The sequence below is a fragment of the Oncorhynchus mykiss genome, chromosome 17 (assembly GCF_013265735.2).
Source record: "Oncorhynchus mykiss isolate Arlee chromosome 17, USDA_OmykA_1.1, whole genome shotgun sequence".
In the NCBI taxonomy this organism is placed as follows: Eukaryota; Metazoa; Chordata; class Actinopteri; order Salmoniformes; family Salmonidae; genus Oncorhynchus; species Oncorhynchus mykiss.
In genome coordinates, this window is record NC_048581.1 from 27668061 (window position 1) to 27681861 (window position 13801).

Genomic DNA, 13801 nt, shown 5'->3' on the forward strand with positions numbered 1-13801 from the left:
GGGTTTTGGGCTGGGTTTCTGGTTTTAGGGCTTTATAAATAAATGTGATTGATTTGAGTTAAATGTGTATTTAAGCTGTATGGGCCGGTTTCCCAGACTCTGATTAAGTCCTGGACTAAAAAGTTTAACAAATGTAGAATCTCTAAACTTAATCTGTGTCCGGGGAAACCTCCCCAATGAGTGTAGGTTTGTTCATGTTGATTGATGTCTGTGTGTGCAGGCGTATTCTCTGGTGGACCGGGAGGTGGGCTACTGCCAGGGCAGTGCCTTCATCGTGGGCCTGCTGCTCATGCAGGTAACGTCTCTTCAGCAGCCCTCTAGTCTCGACATTCTCCTCTCTTGCTATCGCACTACGTTGTGCTAAATACGGAATTGTCCTGATTCTACCCTTTTTCGTTGCTTATACAGTATGAATAAATGACCTCTGAGTTCCTGATTTTAGTCTGAATGCACACAGTCACACAGCCTGACCCGGTCTCTCCTGTGGCCCTCTAGATGCCAGAGGAGGAGGCGTTCTGTGTGTTTGTGCGTCTGATGCAGGAGTACCGTCTGAGGGAGCTTTTCAAACCAACCATGGCTGAACTAGGCCTCTGTATCTACCAGTTTGAATACCTGCTGCAGGTAAATCAACGTTATCCATCTCCATATGTCACGCTAGCCAATGCAGGAGGTTGGATGTGTCCCAAATGGCAACTTAGACCCTATAAAGTGCACTACTTTTGAACAGGGCCAATAGGTAAAAAGTAGTGCACTATGTAGGGAATACAGTGCCATTTAGGATGAATCTATTGTCAAATTAACTAAAACCTTAAGGGCCTTGCAGGTGTCTGGGATTGAAATTATTATTATATTTTTTTTACCTAAAAAATGTCTGGTTTTAAGTAAGTATGGGAATAAGCACAGATATTGCAATTATAATGTTGTCCACTATGGGGCAGCAAATAGATTCATACAGCAAAGACTTCGGTTCGTCCTTACATTTTTAATAGTACCACTTTGAAACCATTATGGATTTGTAGCTCAACTAAAACCCCTATTATAAACTGGGTGGTTCGAGACCTGACTGCTGATTGGCTGACAGCCATGGTATATCAGACCATATACCACGGGTATGATAAAACATTTATTTTTACTGCTCTAATTACATTGGTAACCAGTTTATAATAGCAATAAGGCACCTCGGGGGTTTGTGATATATGGCCAATATGCCACAGCTAAGGACAGTGTCCAGGCACACCGCTTTGCATCGTGCATAAGGACAGCCCTTAGCCGTGGTATATTGGCCATATACCACACCCCCTCGTGCCTTATTGCTTAATTAACTCCTCTCGTCTCTTTCCCTCTCATCCACCCTCTTTCCCTTCTTCTTCCCCTCTCATCCACCCTATTTCCCACCCTCATTCCCTTCCTCTTCCCCTCTCATCCACCCTCTTTCTCACCCTCATTCCCTTCCTCTTCCCCTCTTCCCCACCCTCTTTCCCACCCTCTTTCCCACCCTCTTTCCCTCTCATCCACCCTCTTTCCCCTCTCTTTCCTTACCCCAACAGGAGCAGCTCCCGGAGCTGAACGTCCACTTCCGTTCTCAGAGTTTCCACACCTCCATGTACGCCTCCTCCTGGTTCCTCACTCTCTTCCTCACCTTCCTCCCCATGCCCGTCGCCACACGCATCTTCGATATCTTCATGTACGAGGTAAGAGACTCACCACTGGTGTCTTGTTTGGGTGAACATATACTTGAAAAAATAAACATAGTGGATCCATATATACCTTTATTGACAGGTTGTTCTCATGAACATAAAATATCTTCCACAAGAGAGTCTTGTGATCTAGCACTATGAGTGTGTTGAATTGAACTTTGATTCCCTCTCCACAGGGTCTGGAGATTATATTTCGTGTGGGCATGGCCATTCTGCAGTACAACCAGACTGACCTCATCCAGCTGGATATGGAGGGCATGTCTCAGGTAACATCCCCCATAGGGCTCTGTTCAAAAGTAGTGGACAATATTTGGAATAGGGTGCCATTTGGGATTTATCCCATGAAAGGCACTACAGCAGGGTTCCCCAATAAGCTGTTTCACCATTAAGTAATCAGCTTTAAGGGACCTAATTTGTGATTTTATTTGCCCCCCCCCAAGTGTTCTGAGATTTTATTAAAATAAAATAAAAATCTTTCTTGGATGTAAAAGACTGTAAGATTACCAGAAAATGAGCTCAAAGTGATTTTAATTGAGGAAATCTGTTCCCAAGTAGTCCCTCGGATAAATGGAGGCACGTGATCGTATCACAATGTAATCAAGGTTTGAAATTCTAATTGTTTTGTCAAATACTATATCTGTTCTTGCGGTCAATTTGCAGTGTACAAATTATTTATAACTATGATTCTGGCCCCCCTCCCATCCGCTCAAGGAAATTTCGGCCCACAGCTAAATGTAATTGGGGACCCCTGCACTATAGTATACATCATTAATTATCACTGTAGATAGATTCAAGACCTGCTGAAGGCAAGAAAAACAAAAGAGTGAAATTGGCCATTGTATAAGCATATGGGCATTTGTGAAGTGTCTTTACTTCAATTATCATGTGATACCTACTGAATGTATTATTCCCTTTCATAGTGTCTTAACAGGACATATTATTTTTCAGAGTGTCTTAACAGGACATATTCTCGTTCAGAGTGTCTTAACAGGACATATTCTCGTTCAGAGTGTCTTAACAGGACATATTATTTTTCGTAGTGTATTAACAGGAGACATATTCTCGTTCTTCTATGAAGCTCTAACCTTGTCTCTTCCTTCTCTCGCAGCACTTCCAGAAGGTGATCCCCCACCAGTTTGACAGCTGCCCAGACAAGCTGATCCTGAGGGCCTACCAGGTCAAATACAACCCCAAGAGGATGAAGAAGTAGGCTCTGCTTCTGATCACTGTTCATTAGAATAACAACACTGGCTTTGGGTTGTAGACTACAGTTAATATGGGCCAATGTGACCTGGCTTGTGGTGTTGTTACTATACAAAGCATGTTTTCAGTTTAAGATGATTAGTTTCAGTTTGATTTGCACACCGTCAAATGCATAAATGTGAAATAGAAACACATTGTATGAACCTAACTCTACTAAAATGTGTTTACTTGCCAGGTTGGAGAAAGAGTACACCACAATCAAGAACAAAGAGATGGAGGAGCAGATAGAGATCAAGGTGTGTGTGTGCGCGCGTGTGCCCATCTAACTTCTTCTTTGAGCTAATCTATTAATAGACCGACAGAATATATCTTTTTTTCTGTCTTACTTACAAAGCCCCCAATTTCTAAGCTTTGTATAATGACTAATACCTTTTCCTAACTGTCTCTCTACCCGTCTACACATCCACAGAGGTTACGCACAGAGAACAGGCTTCTGAAGCAGAGGATTGAGACATTGGAGAAGGTAAGAGACGGAAACTTGGCTTCGAGTCAGACACTCACTTTAGCGCTAATGTGAATAAGGTTTATGCTGTACAATAAAACACAGCCAGAAACATGAAGCTAAAATATAGCCATGCCAACCAAGACTTATATCCTGTCACATTTACAGAATAAGTGAGGTGACTTAAGTTGTGAATGTACCTAAGGACAGAGACCATGTCTGTTGATTTTGTGTGCGTGAGTGGATGATTTAAAAGGATGGGCCTTACTCTAGACCGGAGCCACTGAGCCTCTCCTCCTTTTCCAAGTACTCTGGCTTTTCTTCCCCTCTTGCTTCTCTCCTGTTGTTCTCCGAGTAATGCTTTTTGTCTTTCTGTTCTTTTTTAAATTTAATTCCTTCTCTCACACAAACCCACGGCCACTCGTTCACTCTGTATTATCGATTTCTTTCTCTTGTTTATTTTCTGTTGTCACATTTCCGTTACTCGTTTGCCCTGTTCTTATCCTTCACTTTATTTCTCCCTATTCTCTCCTTATCCTTTTTCTTATCTTCTTCCTCTCCTTCACTGGTGTTGTAGGAAAGTGCTGCTCTAGCAGACAGGCTGATACAGGTACAGTACTGGAAAACCACCTCTCCTCCTCTTAACACCTTCCTTCCTCCTGCACTTCCTCTCTCTGTCTCCTTGACGGTGACCAATCAATGCCTGACTTCTGCATGAGAGAATGTTTTGTCTGTCTCTCCGTCTGTACGTCTGTCTGTCAGACCATGCTCCTCCTTGACTGCATGTGCGTCTGTGTGTCCATGGTAGGAGCTCTAATATTAAGGCCTACAGCCCTGCATGTGGAAACACAGGCACTGTTTTTTGCCCTCTGTCATTTATTAGGATAGAAGTGTCTTTGTAGGGTAATTACAACCTAATAGGAATGGATACAGAAGTGCCATTTTATATTCTACTCTGTCAACTCCTAATATCTAACCTCCAATTGGGAAAGTGTTAAAGCTAAGCACCAATTCCCTCTAAATTCAAACCAACGTTGTCGATACAGCCCCCCCCAGACATATTCCCTATAACTGACACGGCCCCCTCTGGTCTCTGACCCTGTGTCTTCACTATTCCAGGGTCAGGTGACGCGGGCGCAGGAGGCGGAGGAGAACTATGTGATCAAGCGGGAGCTGGCGGTGGTGAGGCAGCAGTTCAGCGTGACCAGCCAGAACCTAGAGAAAGCCCAGGACACCATCGGAGAACTGCAGCGGGAGAAGGTAAGGAATGATCTGGAGTCAGTGTGGGTGAGATATTGGGATGCTGCAGGGGCAGGGACTCAGATGTAGAACTGATCTAGAGTCAGGATTTGATTAACGGTGCACCCGTTTTAGGCTTTCACTCAGAGATTATGAGTAAAATTCTCAGATACAAGTCTATTGGAATGGATAACAAGCTCTAAAAGTTACAAATGACAAAACGTGTTTTTGACACACAAATGACGGGTATGGAAAATTACCAGCACTAGGCTGTATAGTCTGTGGTTGCCCCTGTGGATTTTTGTTGTTGTTCTTGCTTGGGGAACTGACTCATTCTGACAGTCTTCTGCTCGTAAAATATTGACATAATTATTTGCCAATGTTACTTGTCATTTAAAAAATAATTACGCTCTAAATCGATGACATTGACAAACTCTTCGGCGAGGATAAAAAAGGCTGGTGTTGGGGAAATTCACTTTGACATTTCACCGTTCTCACCAAGTCAGTTTGTTGAGTTGTGGCCTCAATCTGGCCAGAGTGACACAGTTAGTGGATGTTGGATGATAGACAGTATCGGTCTGCATCATAATCAGTGATGTAAAGTACTACTTAAGTAGTTTTTGGGAGTATCCATACTTTACTATTTATATTTTTGACTACTTTTACTTCACTACATTCGTAAATAAAACAATGTACTTTTTACTCCATACATTTTCCCTGACACCCAAAAGCACTCGTTACAATTTTGAATGTTTAGCAGGACAGAAAATGGTCCAATTCGCACAGAACATCCCTGGTCATCCCTACTGCCTCTGATCTGGTGGACTCACTAAACACAAATGCTTTGTTTTTAAATTATGTCTGAGTTTTGGAGTGTGACCCTGGCCATCCGTAAATTAAAAAATTACAATTGTGCTATCTGGTTTGCTTAATATAAGGAAGAAGAAATGATTTGTACTTTTGATAATTAAGTATATTTAAAACCAAATACTTTTAGACTTTTACTCAAGTAATATTTTACTGGGTGACTTTCACTTTTACTTGAGTAATTTTCTATTAAGGTTTCTTTGCTTTTGCTCAAAATATGTATTATCTGTGTATATACTATTTTAAAGGAAATATGTCTTAGAGTCAACTGTTGCATTGTATACTATTATTCTGCCCCTATGCTCTTCATACCATTTAACATAATAACATCATGTGTTTTCCAAACAGTTCAGTATAATCTGTGTATGGATGTTTATGATTTGTAAGTTTAGGATCAAGTTGATTAGCGTCTTATCGTAAGTGTTTGGGTAGCGCTTTGATGATAGTGGACAGGCTGGCAAACACTTTCTTTGTTTCTCTTCATGGGTCATATCTGGAAAACTTCACTTTGGTAGTGATTCAGTTTCTGTATTTTAAGTATCTGTTTGATGCTCACTTACAGTAATTCTGTGTGTGTTTTTTTAGGATGGTGTTGCTTGGCAAAGTATTGACTGTTTCTAATGTAGAATTATTTGCTTTCAGTTGCCAGTAGAGCAACATCGTACATTATAAATCAAAACAAATGTTATTTGTCACATGTGCCGAAATACTTACAAGCCCTTAACCAATAATGCAGTTTTAAGAAAATATTTACTAAATAAATGATAGTAAAAAAAAAAAGAAGGGAACACCATGAAATATCAACACCGCTATATACAGAGGATACCGGTACCGAGTCAGTGTACAGGTTAGTCGAGGCAATTATGGTCGTTTGTACATGCAGGTAGGGGTGAAATGACTATATGCATTGATAATAAACAGCGAGTAGCAGCAGTGTAAAAAGCAAAGGGGGGATGTCAATGTATATAGTCCGGGTGGCCATTTGATTAATTGTTCAGCAGTATTATGGCTTTGGGGTAGAAGCTGTTAAGGAGCCTTTTGGACCTAGACCTGGCATACCGGTACCGCTTGCCGTGCAGTAGCAGAGGGAACAGTCTGTGACTTGGGTGACTGGAGTCTTTGCCAATTTTTGGGGCCTTCCTTTGCTGTTGTTCACTATCATCTACTTTGTCTTGCTCAAGTTGAGGGAGAGGTTGTTGCCCTGGCACCACACTGCCAGTTCTCTGACCACCTCCCTATAGGCTGTCTCATTGTTGTCGGTGATCAAGTCTACCACTGCTGTGTCGTCAACAAACTTAATGATGGTGTTGGAGTCGTGCTTGGCCATGCAGTCGTGGGTGAAAAGGGAGTGTACAGGAGGGGACGAAGCATATACCTCTGAGGGGCCCCCGTATTGAAGATCACCCCTTAACACCTGGGGGCGGAGCATCAGGAAGTCCAATATTTAGTTGCAGATGGAGGTGTTTAGTCCCAGTGTCCTTTGTTTATTGATGAGCTTTGTGGGCACTATGGTGTGGAACGCTGAGCTGTAGTCAATGAACAGCATTCTCACATAGGTGTTCCTTTTGTCCAGGTGGGAAAGGGCAGTGTGGAGTGCAATAGAGATTGCATCAGCTGTGGATCTGTTGGGGCGGTATGCAAATTGGAGTGGGTCTAGGGTTTCCGGGATGATGGTGTCAATGTGAGCCATGGACGGCCTTTCAAAGCAGATCATGGCTACAGATGTGAGTGCTACGGGGGCGGTAGTCATTGTATAGAGTTTGATGTTTGACCTATTCTAAATCCATAGTGTTATAACATTGTGCTCACCCAGGGCTGGTGTGGTATAAGCCAGTTGTATGAGCATTCTAATGCATAGATGTAGACAAACAGCCCACATGTTGAGGTGGACAAAAGTGTGATGTTGAATGGGTAGACAGACAGACACAGACGATGCCTGTAGTCCAACTGGTCCAGCACAATAGGGCTTTGGTTATTCTATTGTGACTGTGTGTTAGCAGCTGTGTGTCGCCTGTCCTTGTGTGTTAGTGTGTGTTGTATGCTACAGAAACACGAATGCTCCTCTGTGACTTTGCCTCCAGGTGCAGTGCATCATGTGTGCAGGATGTTTATTTATTTTTTAAATCTTTCTCACACACGCAGACTGTTTTATTTTAGTCTATTCAAACGCGTGTGAGTCACTTAGTGCTTGAATCCGTTTTGAATGCAAGTCCCCAACTACGGCAAAAACAAAAGATGTGTTTCTGTTACTAAATGTGTCAGGAACCACAACTCTTTCTACATACGTTAGTTTCACAGTTTCAATTTATTGGCCAGGGGAAATGTATGTTTACGTTGCCAAACCAAATGAAATGGATAATCAACAAAAGTGAAATGAACAGTAAACATTACACTCTCAAAAGTTTCAAAGGAATAGAGACATTTCCAATGTCATATTATGGCTATGTACAGTATGTACAGTGTTGTAACAATGTGCTGTTTCTCTTCATACTCAGACACAGCAGTCACACTAATGACACTCATTCACCATGTGACGAATAGGGTGTGTGAGAGTTCACGAGTTTGCACGTCTCACCATTGTTTCTTGACTCTCTCCTCCTCCTCTTCCTCCATCAGTCTTTCAACACCAGTTGAACTAAGTTTAGATCGACTAGAATTGGGGCCATGGAGAGAATCCGTGGTATAGGTGTGTGTGGTGTTGCTATGGAATTGGAGTTTCAGGTGTGGTCAGATAATGTGTTGTGCCTTTGATGACTAGCCTGGGTGTATTACCAAGCCAGAATTCACACACCCCCACCTCTCACTTCTCTCTCACATTGAAACTGAGTGGGTACTTTAATTCACAAAGAAAGAAAGGCCTTTATGCCATGCATACGCAAACAAAGTTATTGGTTTGTCCCAACGTTCTCTCTCTGTCTCACCATCTGTCTCTTCTCTCTGAAACGCATCTAGTGAGAAACGGACATGTTTTTGGTTGGTTGACCCCTTTGCCAACCCACATCCCTTCTGTCCATCCCACCACAACTATCACAGCTACACAGTGCTGTACTCCACATCTCCTTTTAGTACATCACTCATTTATCTGCTTGGATGTACACAAATGAGTTGAATATACCTGGTGGATACACTGATAGACTTTTGTAAGTGGTTCACATTTCCAAATCAATAGAAAACGGCCATTTTAGACAGACGTTTTTCTGACCCATCAATCAATCAAATGTATTTTAAAAATGCCATTTTACATCAGCAGTCGCAAAGTGCTGTACACATACCCAGCCTAAATTCCCAAAACAGCAAGCAATCCAGATATAGAAGCACAGTGGCTAGAAAAAACTCCCTAGAAAGGAAACCTAGAGAGGAACCAGGCTCTGAGGGGTTTCCAGTCCTCTTCTGGCTTTGCTGGGTGGAGGATCTTTATCTTCTGATGCCTTAGTACACAGAAAAGTTTGATTGGTTGGTATGTGTAGTGTCCGTTTGGGATAGGTCCCAGTGTGTTGTCTCAGTTTATAATTGGTCCATGTGTTGTGTCTCGGTACACAGAGCAGTTTGATTGATTGGTTGATATGTGTTGTGTCAGTTTATAATTGGTCCATGTGTTGTGTCTCAGTACACAGAGCAGTTTGTGACCGGTCTGCAGACGCAGCTGGAGCAGTCCCGGCTGCAGGAGGCAGAGCTGCTGGGGGCCCTCAAAGAGATGCAGGACAAAGTACTGGACCTAGAGAAGGTAAGAGAACACACCTGTGTGTGTGTGGTTATATCAGTGTGTTTAATATCTTCATTGTGTGTGGTATATCTGTGTGTTTAATATCTTCATTGTGTGTATGTGTATGTACCAGAGGAGCAGCTCTCTGCCTGATGAGAACAACGTGGCCCAGCTGCAGGACGAGCTGAAGCTTGTGAAGCTCCGAGAGCTGGAGACACTGCACTCCTTCAGAGAGATGCAGGACACGGTGACCGAGCTCAACCAGCGCTGGCAGGTCAGTAAACACACCACAGAAGACTGTAGAGTAGGGAACTGAATGCTTCAGAAGGGGAGGGCATAGTAGAGGTGACTAGAAGAACAGTGTTTGTGTAACAGGGTTGCTTCCATCCCTCTCCTCGTCCCAACCTGGGCTAGAACCAGAGACGCTCTACACACATCGACAACAGTCGTCCTCAAAGTATCGTTACCCATCGCTTCACAAAAGCCAAGGGAAACAACTACTTCAAGGTCTCAGAGCGAGTGACATCAGGGAGAGATGGATAGAGAACCGATGCACCATGGTTGTGGCTCTAACCTGTTCTTCCTCTCCGTTCCTCTCTTTCTCTCTCCAGCTCCACATGTCCAAAGGTGGCGGGGGTCACTGGAAGGAATCCCCCAAGAATGCCCTGAATGAGCTGCAGGACAAGCTGATGGGGGTGCGTCTGAGAGAGGCCCAAGCCCAGGCTGAACTCAGGGAGGTCAAACTCCAAGCCATACAGCTGGAGAGCCAGGTCAGTGGAAGAACTTTAGCCTGATGCCAAATCTGTTTGTGCGCTATCTATATAAAAGTGATCCATTGTGTGTTATTTCCTTCATCTGATCCCAGGTCTGTTGCATGTAACAATGACCATAGGAGTTGGCAAGACAGTGCTGGGACCAGCCTTGGGAAATACATTGTATTGGATCACATTTCTAAAAGAGACTTTCATTAGGCCTAGATGACTAAGGGGTAACTTATACATCAAATACTATGTGGAAATGGTAGATAAATGCCAAGTACAAGTGTGACATATGACATTGTGAAAGAACAATGCAGTATAAATTGGTAAGGAAGATGCAAATACTGCCTCATCTTTTGGATTTATGGAAAGTACCTCGCTCAGTGTTTTAACATTCAGTTCCACACTCATGTTTCTCACCCTGATGAGTGAGATGTTTGACTTTTGTGGTGGATTATTCACAGCTCTATACAACACCATAGGCCTACACACACACACATTTTCGTTACAGTTCATCACTTTAGGCCGCAGGTTGGCATTTCTTGGGATGACTCTTATACTGGAGGCAGCTCTGCAGAGTGGTCACTAGCTGGCACAGCCAGAGTCATAAAAGCAGATTTTAAACCTAACCTTAAATTAAGACCAAAAAGCGTATTTTTTTTCATGAATGTTTACAATATAGCCAATTTTGACTTTGTAGCCTGCCCATCTAGTGGAAATCTCCCGGCACTGCCTCCAGGACGAGATTCATCCCAATAAACGTTAACCTGCCTTTAGGTCTTTTTCTAACTTGACAAATGTGTGCGTAACTCAGTTTCACATAAATAATGCATTGATGTCAACAGGTGATTTGCGTTTGTGGAAGTACAAGTTGTTAGTTTCTCAAATTAGCTTTTTGCTACAAACTGTTGATTATTTATTGTTACAACACATTTATTGTTACAAGACAAAGGCAGACAACTAATATCATATACAGTACCAGTCAAAACTTCACACACCTACTCATTCCAGGGTTTTTATTTATTTTTACTATTTTCTACATTATAGAATAATAGTGAAGACATCAAAACTATGAAATAACATATAATTTAGTAACCAAAAAAAGTGTTAAACAAATCAAAATATATTAGAGATTTTTCAAATAGCCACCCTTTGCCTTGATGACAGCTTTGCACACGCTTGGCATTCTCTCAACCTACTTCACCTGGAATGATTTTACAACAGTCTTGAAGGAGTTCCCACATATGCTGAGCACTTGTTGGCTGCTTTTCCTTCACTCTGCGGTCCAACTCATCCCAAACCATCTCAATTGGATGGGGTCTGGTGATTGTGGAGGCCAGGTCATCTGATGCAGCACTCATCACTCTCCTTCTTGGTCAAATAGCCCTTACACAGCCTGGAGGTGTGTTTTGGGTCATTGTTCTGTTGGAAAAAAATGATAGTCCCACTAACCGTAAACCAGATGGGATGGCATATCGCTGCAGAATGCTGTGGTAGCCATGCTGGTTAAGTGTGCCTTGAATTCTAAATTAATCACAGACAGTGTCACCAGCAAAGCACCATCACACCACCACCTCCATGCTTCACGGTGGGAACCACACATGCGGAGATCATCCGTTCATCTACTCTGCGTCTCACAAAGACACGGCGGTTGGAACCAAAAATCTCAAATTTGGACTCATCAGACCAAAGGACAGATTTCCACCAGTCCATTGCTCGTATTTCTTCTTATTGGTGTCATTTAGTAGTGGTTTCTTTTCAGCAATTCGACCATGAAGGCCTGATTTCACGCAGTTTCCTCTGAGCAGTTGATGTTGAGATGTGTCTGTTACTTGAACTCTGTTGCAGTTTCTGAGGCTTGTAACTAATGAACTTATCCTCTGCAGCAGAGGTAACTCTGTCTTCCTTTCCTGTTTGCGGTCCTCATGAGAGCCAGTTTCATCTTAGCGCATCTTCGACTGAAGAAACTTTAAAAGTTCTAGAAATGTTCCATATTGACTGACCTTCATGTCTTAAAGTAATGATGTCGTTTCTCTTTGCTTATTTAAGCTGTTCTTACCATAAGTATTTTACCAAACAGGTCTATCTTCTGTGTACCACCCCTACCTTGTCACAACATGACTGATTGGCCAAGCCACACTGCTTCTTAACACAGCGCGCATCAAACCCGGAAGCCAGCTGCTTCCGGGTTCGGAGGAAACACCGTACACCTTGCGACCTGGTCAGCGTGAACTGCGGCTGGCCTGCCACAGGAGTCGCTAGTGTGCGATGAGACAAGGATATCCCTACCGGTCAAGCCCTCCCTAACCCGGACGACGCTAGGCCAATTGTGCGTCGCCCCCCGGTCACTGCCGGCTGTGACAGAGCCTGGGCTCAAACCCAGAGTCTCTGGTGGCACAGCTAGTACTGCGATGCAGTGCTTTAGACCACTGCGCCACCCGGGAGGCCCTAAAAAGGAACTTTTAACTTGGGCACACCTGTTAATTGAAATGCATTCCAGGTGACTACCTCATGAAGCTGGTTGAGAGAATGCCAAGAGTTTTCAAAGCTGTCATCAAGGCAAAGGGTGGCTACTTTGAACAATCTCAAATATAAAATATATTTTGATTTGTTTAACACTTTTGGTTACTACATGATTCTTCCATATGTGTTAATTCATAGTTTTGATGTCTTCACTATTATTCTACAATGTAGAAAACAGTAAACATAAATAAAAACCCTTGAATGAGTAGGTGTCCAAACTTTTGACTTGTATTGTACATGACATTTAAATACTTGTAATTTAGCAGACGCTAACCCAGTGACGAATTACTCTTTCAGCCTTCTGACACTGTCCCCACTCTCTCTTCACCCGCAGAACCAGATTCACAGCAAGCTGATTGGGCGCCATGAGGTGGAGAGCGCCGCCATGCAGGAGAGGCTGCAGCAGCTGGCAAGCCAGAACAAGGGGATGCTGGCCCAGCTCACCGAGATGAAGAGGAAACAGGCCGAGCTCGACTGCAAGGTGGGGGAGAGGTGGAGGGAAGGGGGAGGATGGAGGTAGCCAATGGTAGCGTTGAAATGTGTGGAATAAGTGGGCTGCAAGTTATGACGGGGGAGGGAGAGTGGGGATGAAGGTCCAGAAAGAAAGAGGGATGGAGAATGGAAGCGGTAGGAAGAGGGGGAGTAGAGAAGGTATGGGGAGGATGGAGGAGCTGCCAGGTGACTGCCAGGTGAGAGAGGAGATGGAGGGGGAAAAGGAAGCAGCCTAGGGTGACATTGATAAGTGGGCGTTGTGTGTGAGCCTGCAATCTAAACAGATGCCATTGCAGAACTAGATGGTCTAGTGGCTTTCACTCAGGCTTTGCGCCAGAGGTGATTTTTCTCTCTCTTGTCTTTTCTCTTCTGCCACTCTCTTCCCTCTCTCTGTAGAGTAAAGAGGAGGTGATGGCGGTGCGCTTGCGGGAGGCTGACAGCATGGCCGCCATGGCTGAGTTCAGACAGAAGATAGCTGAGCTGGAGATACAGGTGGGATGTTCGTACACAGAACTGAACTTGACTTCCATATGGAATGGATGTCATTGTCAAGTGTGTTTTAGATTTCTTCTGGGTGGTGTGTGTGCGTTGGAGAGATCGTCTTCCCTGCTTCTTTGGCGTTGACTGTTCGGTTGTGTACGTTTGTGGGCGTGTGTGTGTGTGTGTCTAATCCCCCTATCCCTGTCCTACAGAAGGAGGAGGGTCTGATCCAGGGCCAGCTAAACCACTCTGACTCCAGGCAGTATATCACCCAGCTTCGAGACCAGATCGGAGAGCTCAAGAATGAGGTCACACATATTTAACAGTCATTTAGCAG

General features: G+C 43.6%; 1 protein-coding gene across 3 annotated transcripts in view; it reads left to right on the plus strand.

Moving 5' to 3' along the window:
• Positions 1 to 13801, plus strand: part of LOC110493584 (EVI5-like protein) — a 39358-nt gene that overhangs the window by 19056 nt on the left and 6501 nt on the right. For 2 of the 3 annotated variants that reach the window (XM_021567938.2, XM_021567937.2), the window contains 15 exons: positions 221 to 295; positions 496 to 621; positions 1548 to 1691; positions 1874 to 1963; positions 2806 to 2903; positions 3136 to 3196; positions 3370 to 3423; positions 3980 to 4012; positions 4522 to 4662; positions 9116 to 9232; positions 9345 to 9485; positions 9823 to 9981; positions 12827 to 12973; positions 13381 to 13476; positions 13677 to 13772. In XM_021567938.2, the coding sequence (XP_021423613.2) occupies positions 221 to 295; positions 496 to 621; positions 1548 to 1691; positions 1874 to 1963; positions 2806 to 2903; positions 3136 to 3196; positions 3370 to 3423; positions 3980 to 4012; positions 4522 to 4662; positions 9116 to 9232; positions 9345 to 9485; positions 9823 to 9981; positions 12827 to 12973; positions 13381 to 13476; positions 13677 to 13772 (1578 nt within the window). The remainder of the gene's footprint in view (positions 1 to 220; positions 296 to 495; positions 622 to 1547; positions 1692 to 1873; positions 1964 to 2805; positions 2904 to 3135; positions 3197 to 3369; positions 3424 to 3979; positions 4013 to 4521; positions 4663 to 9115; positions 9233 to 9344; positions 9486 to 9822; positions 9982 to 12826; positions 12974 to 13380; positions 13477 to 13676; positions 13773 to 13801) is intronic. The other variant, XM_021567940.2, reaches the window with a different exon arrangement.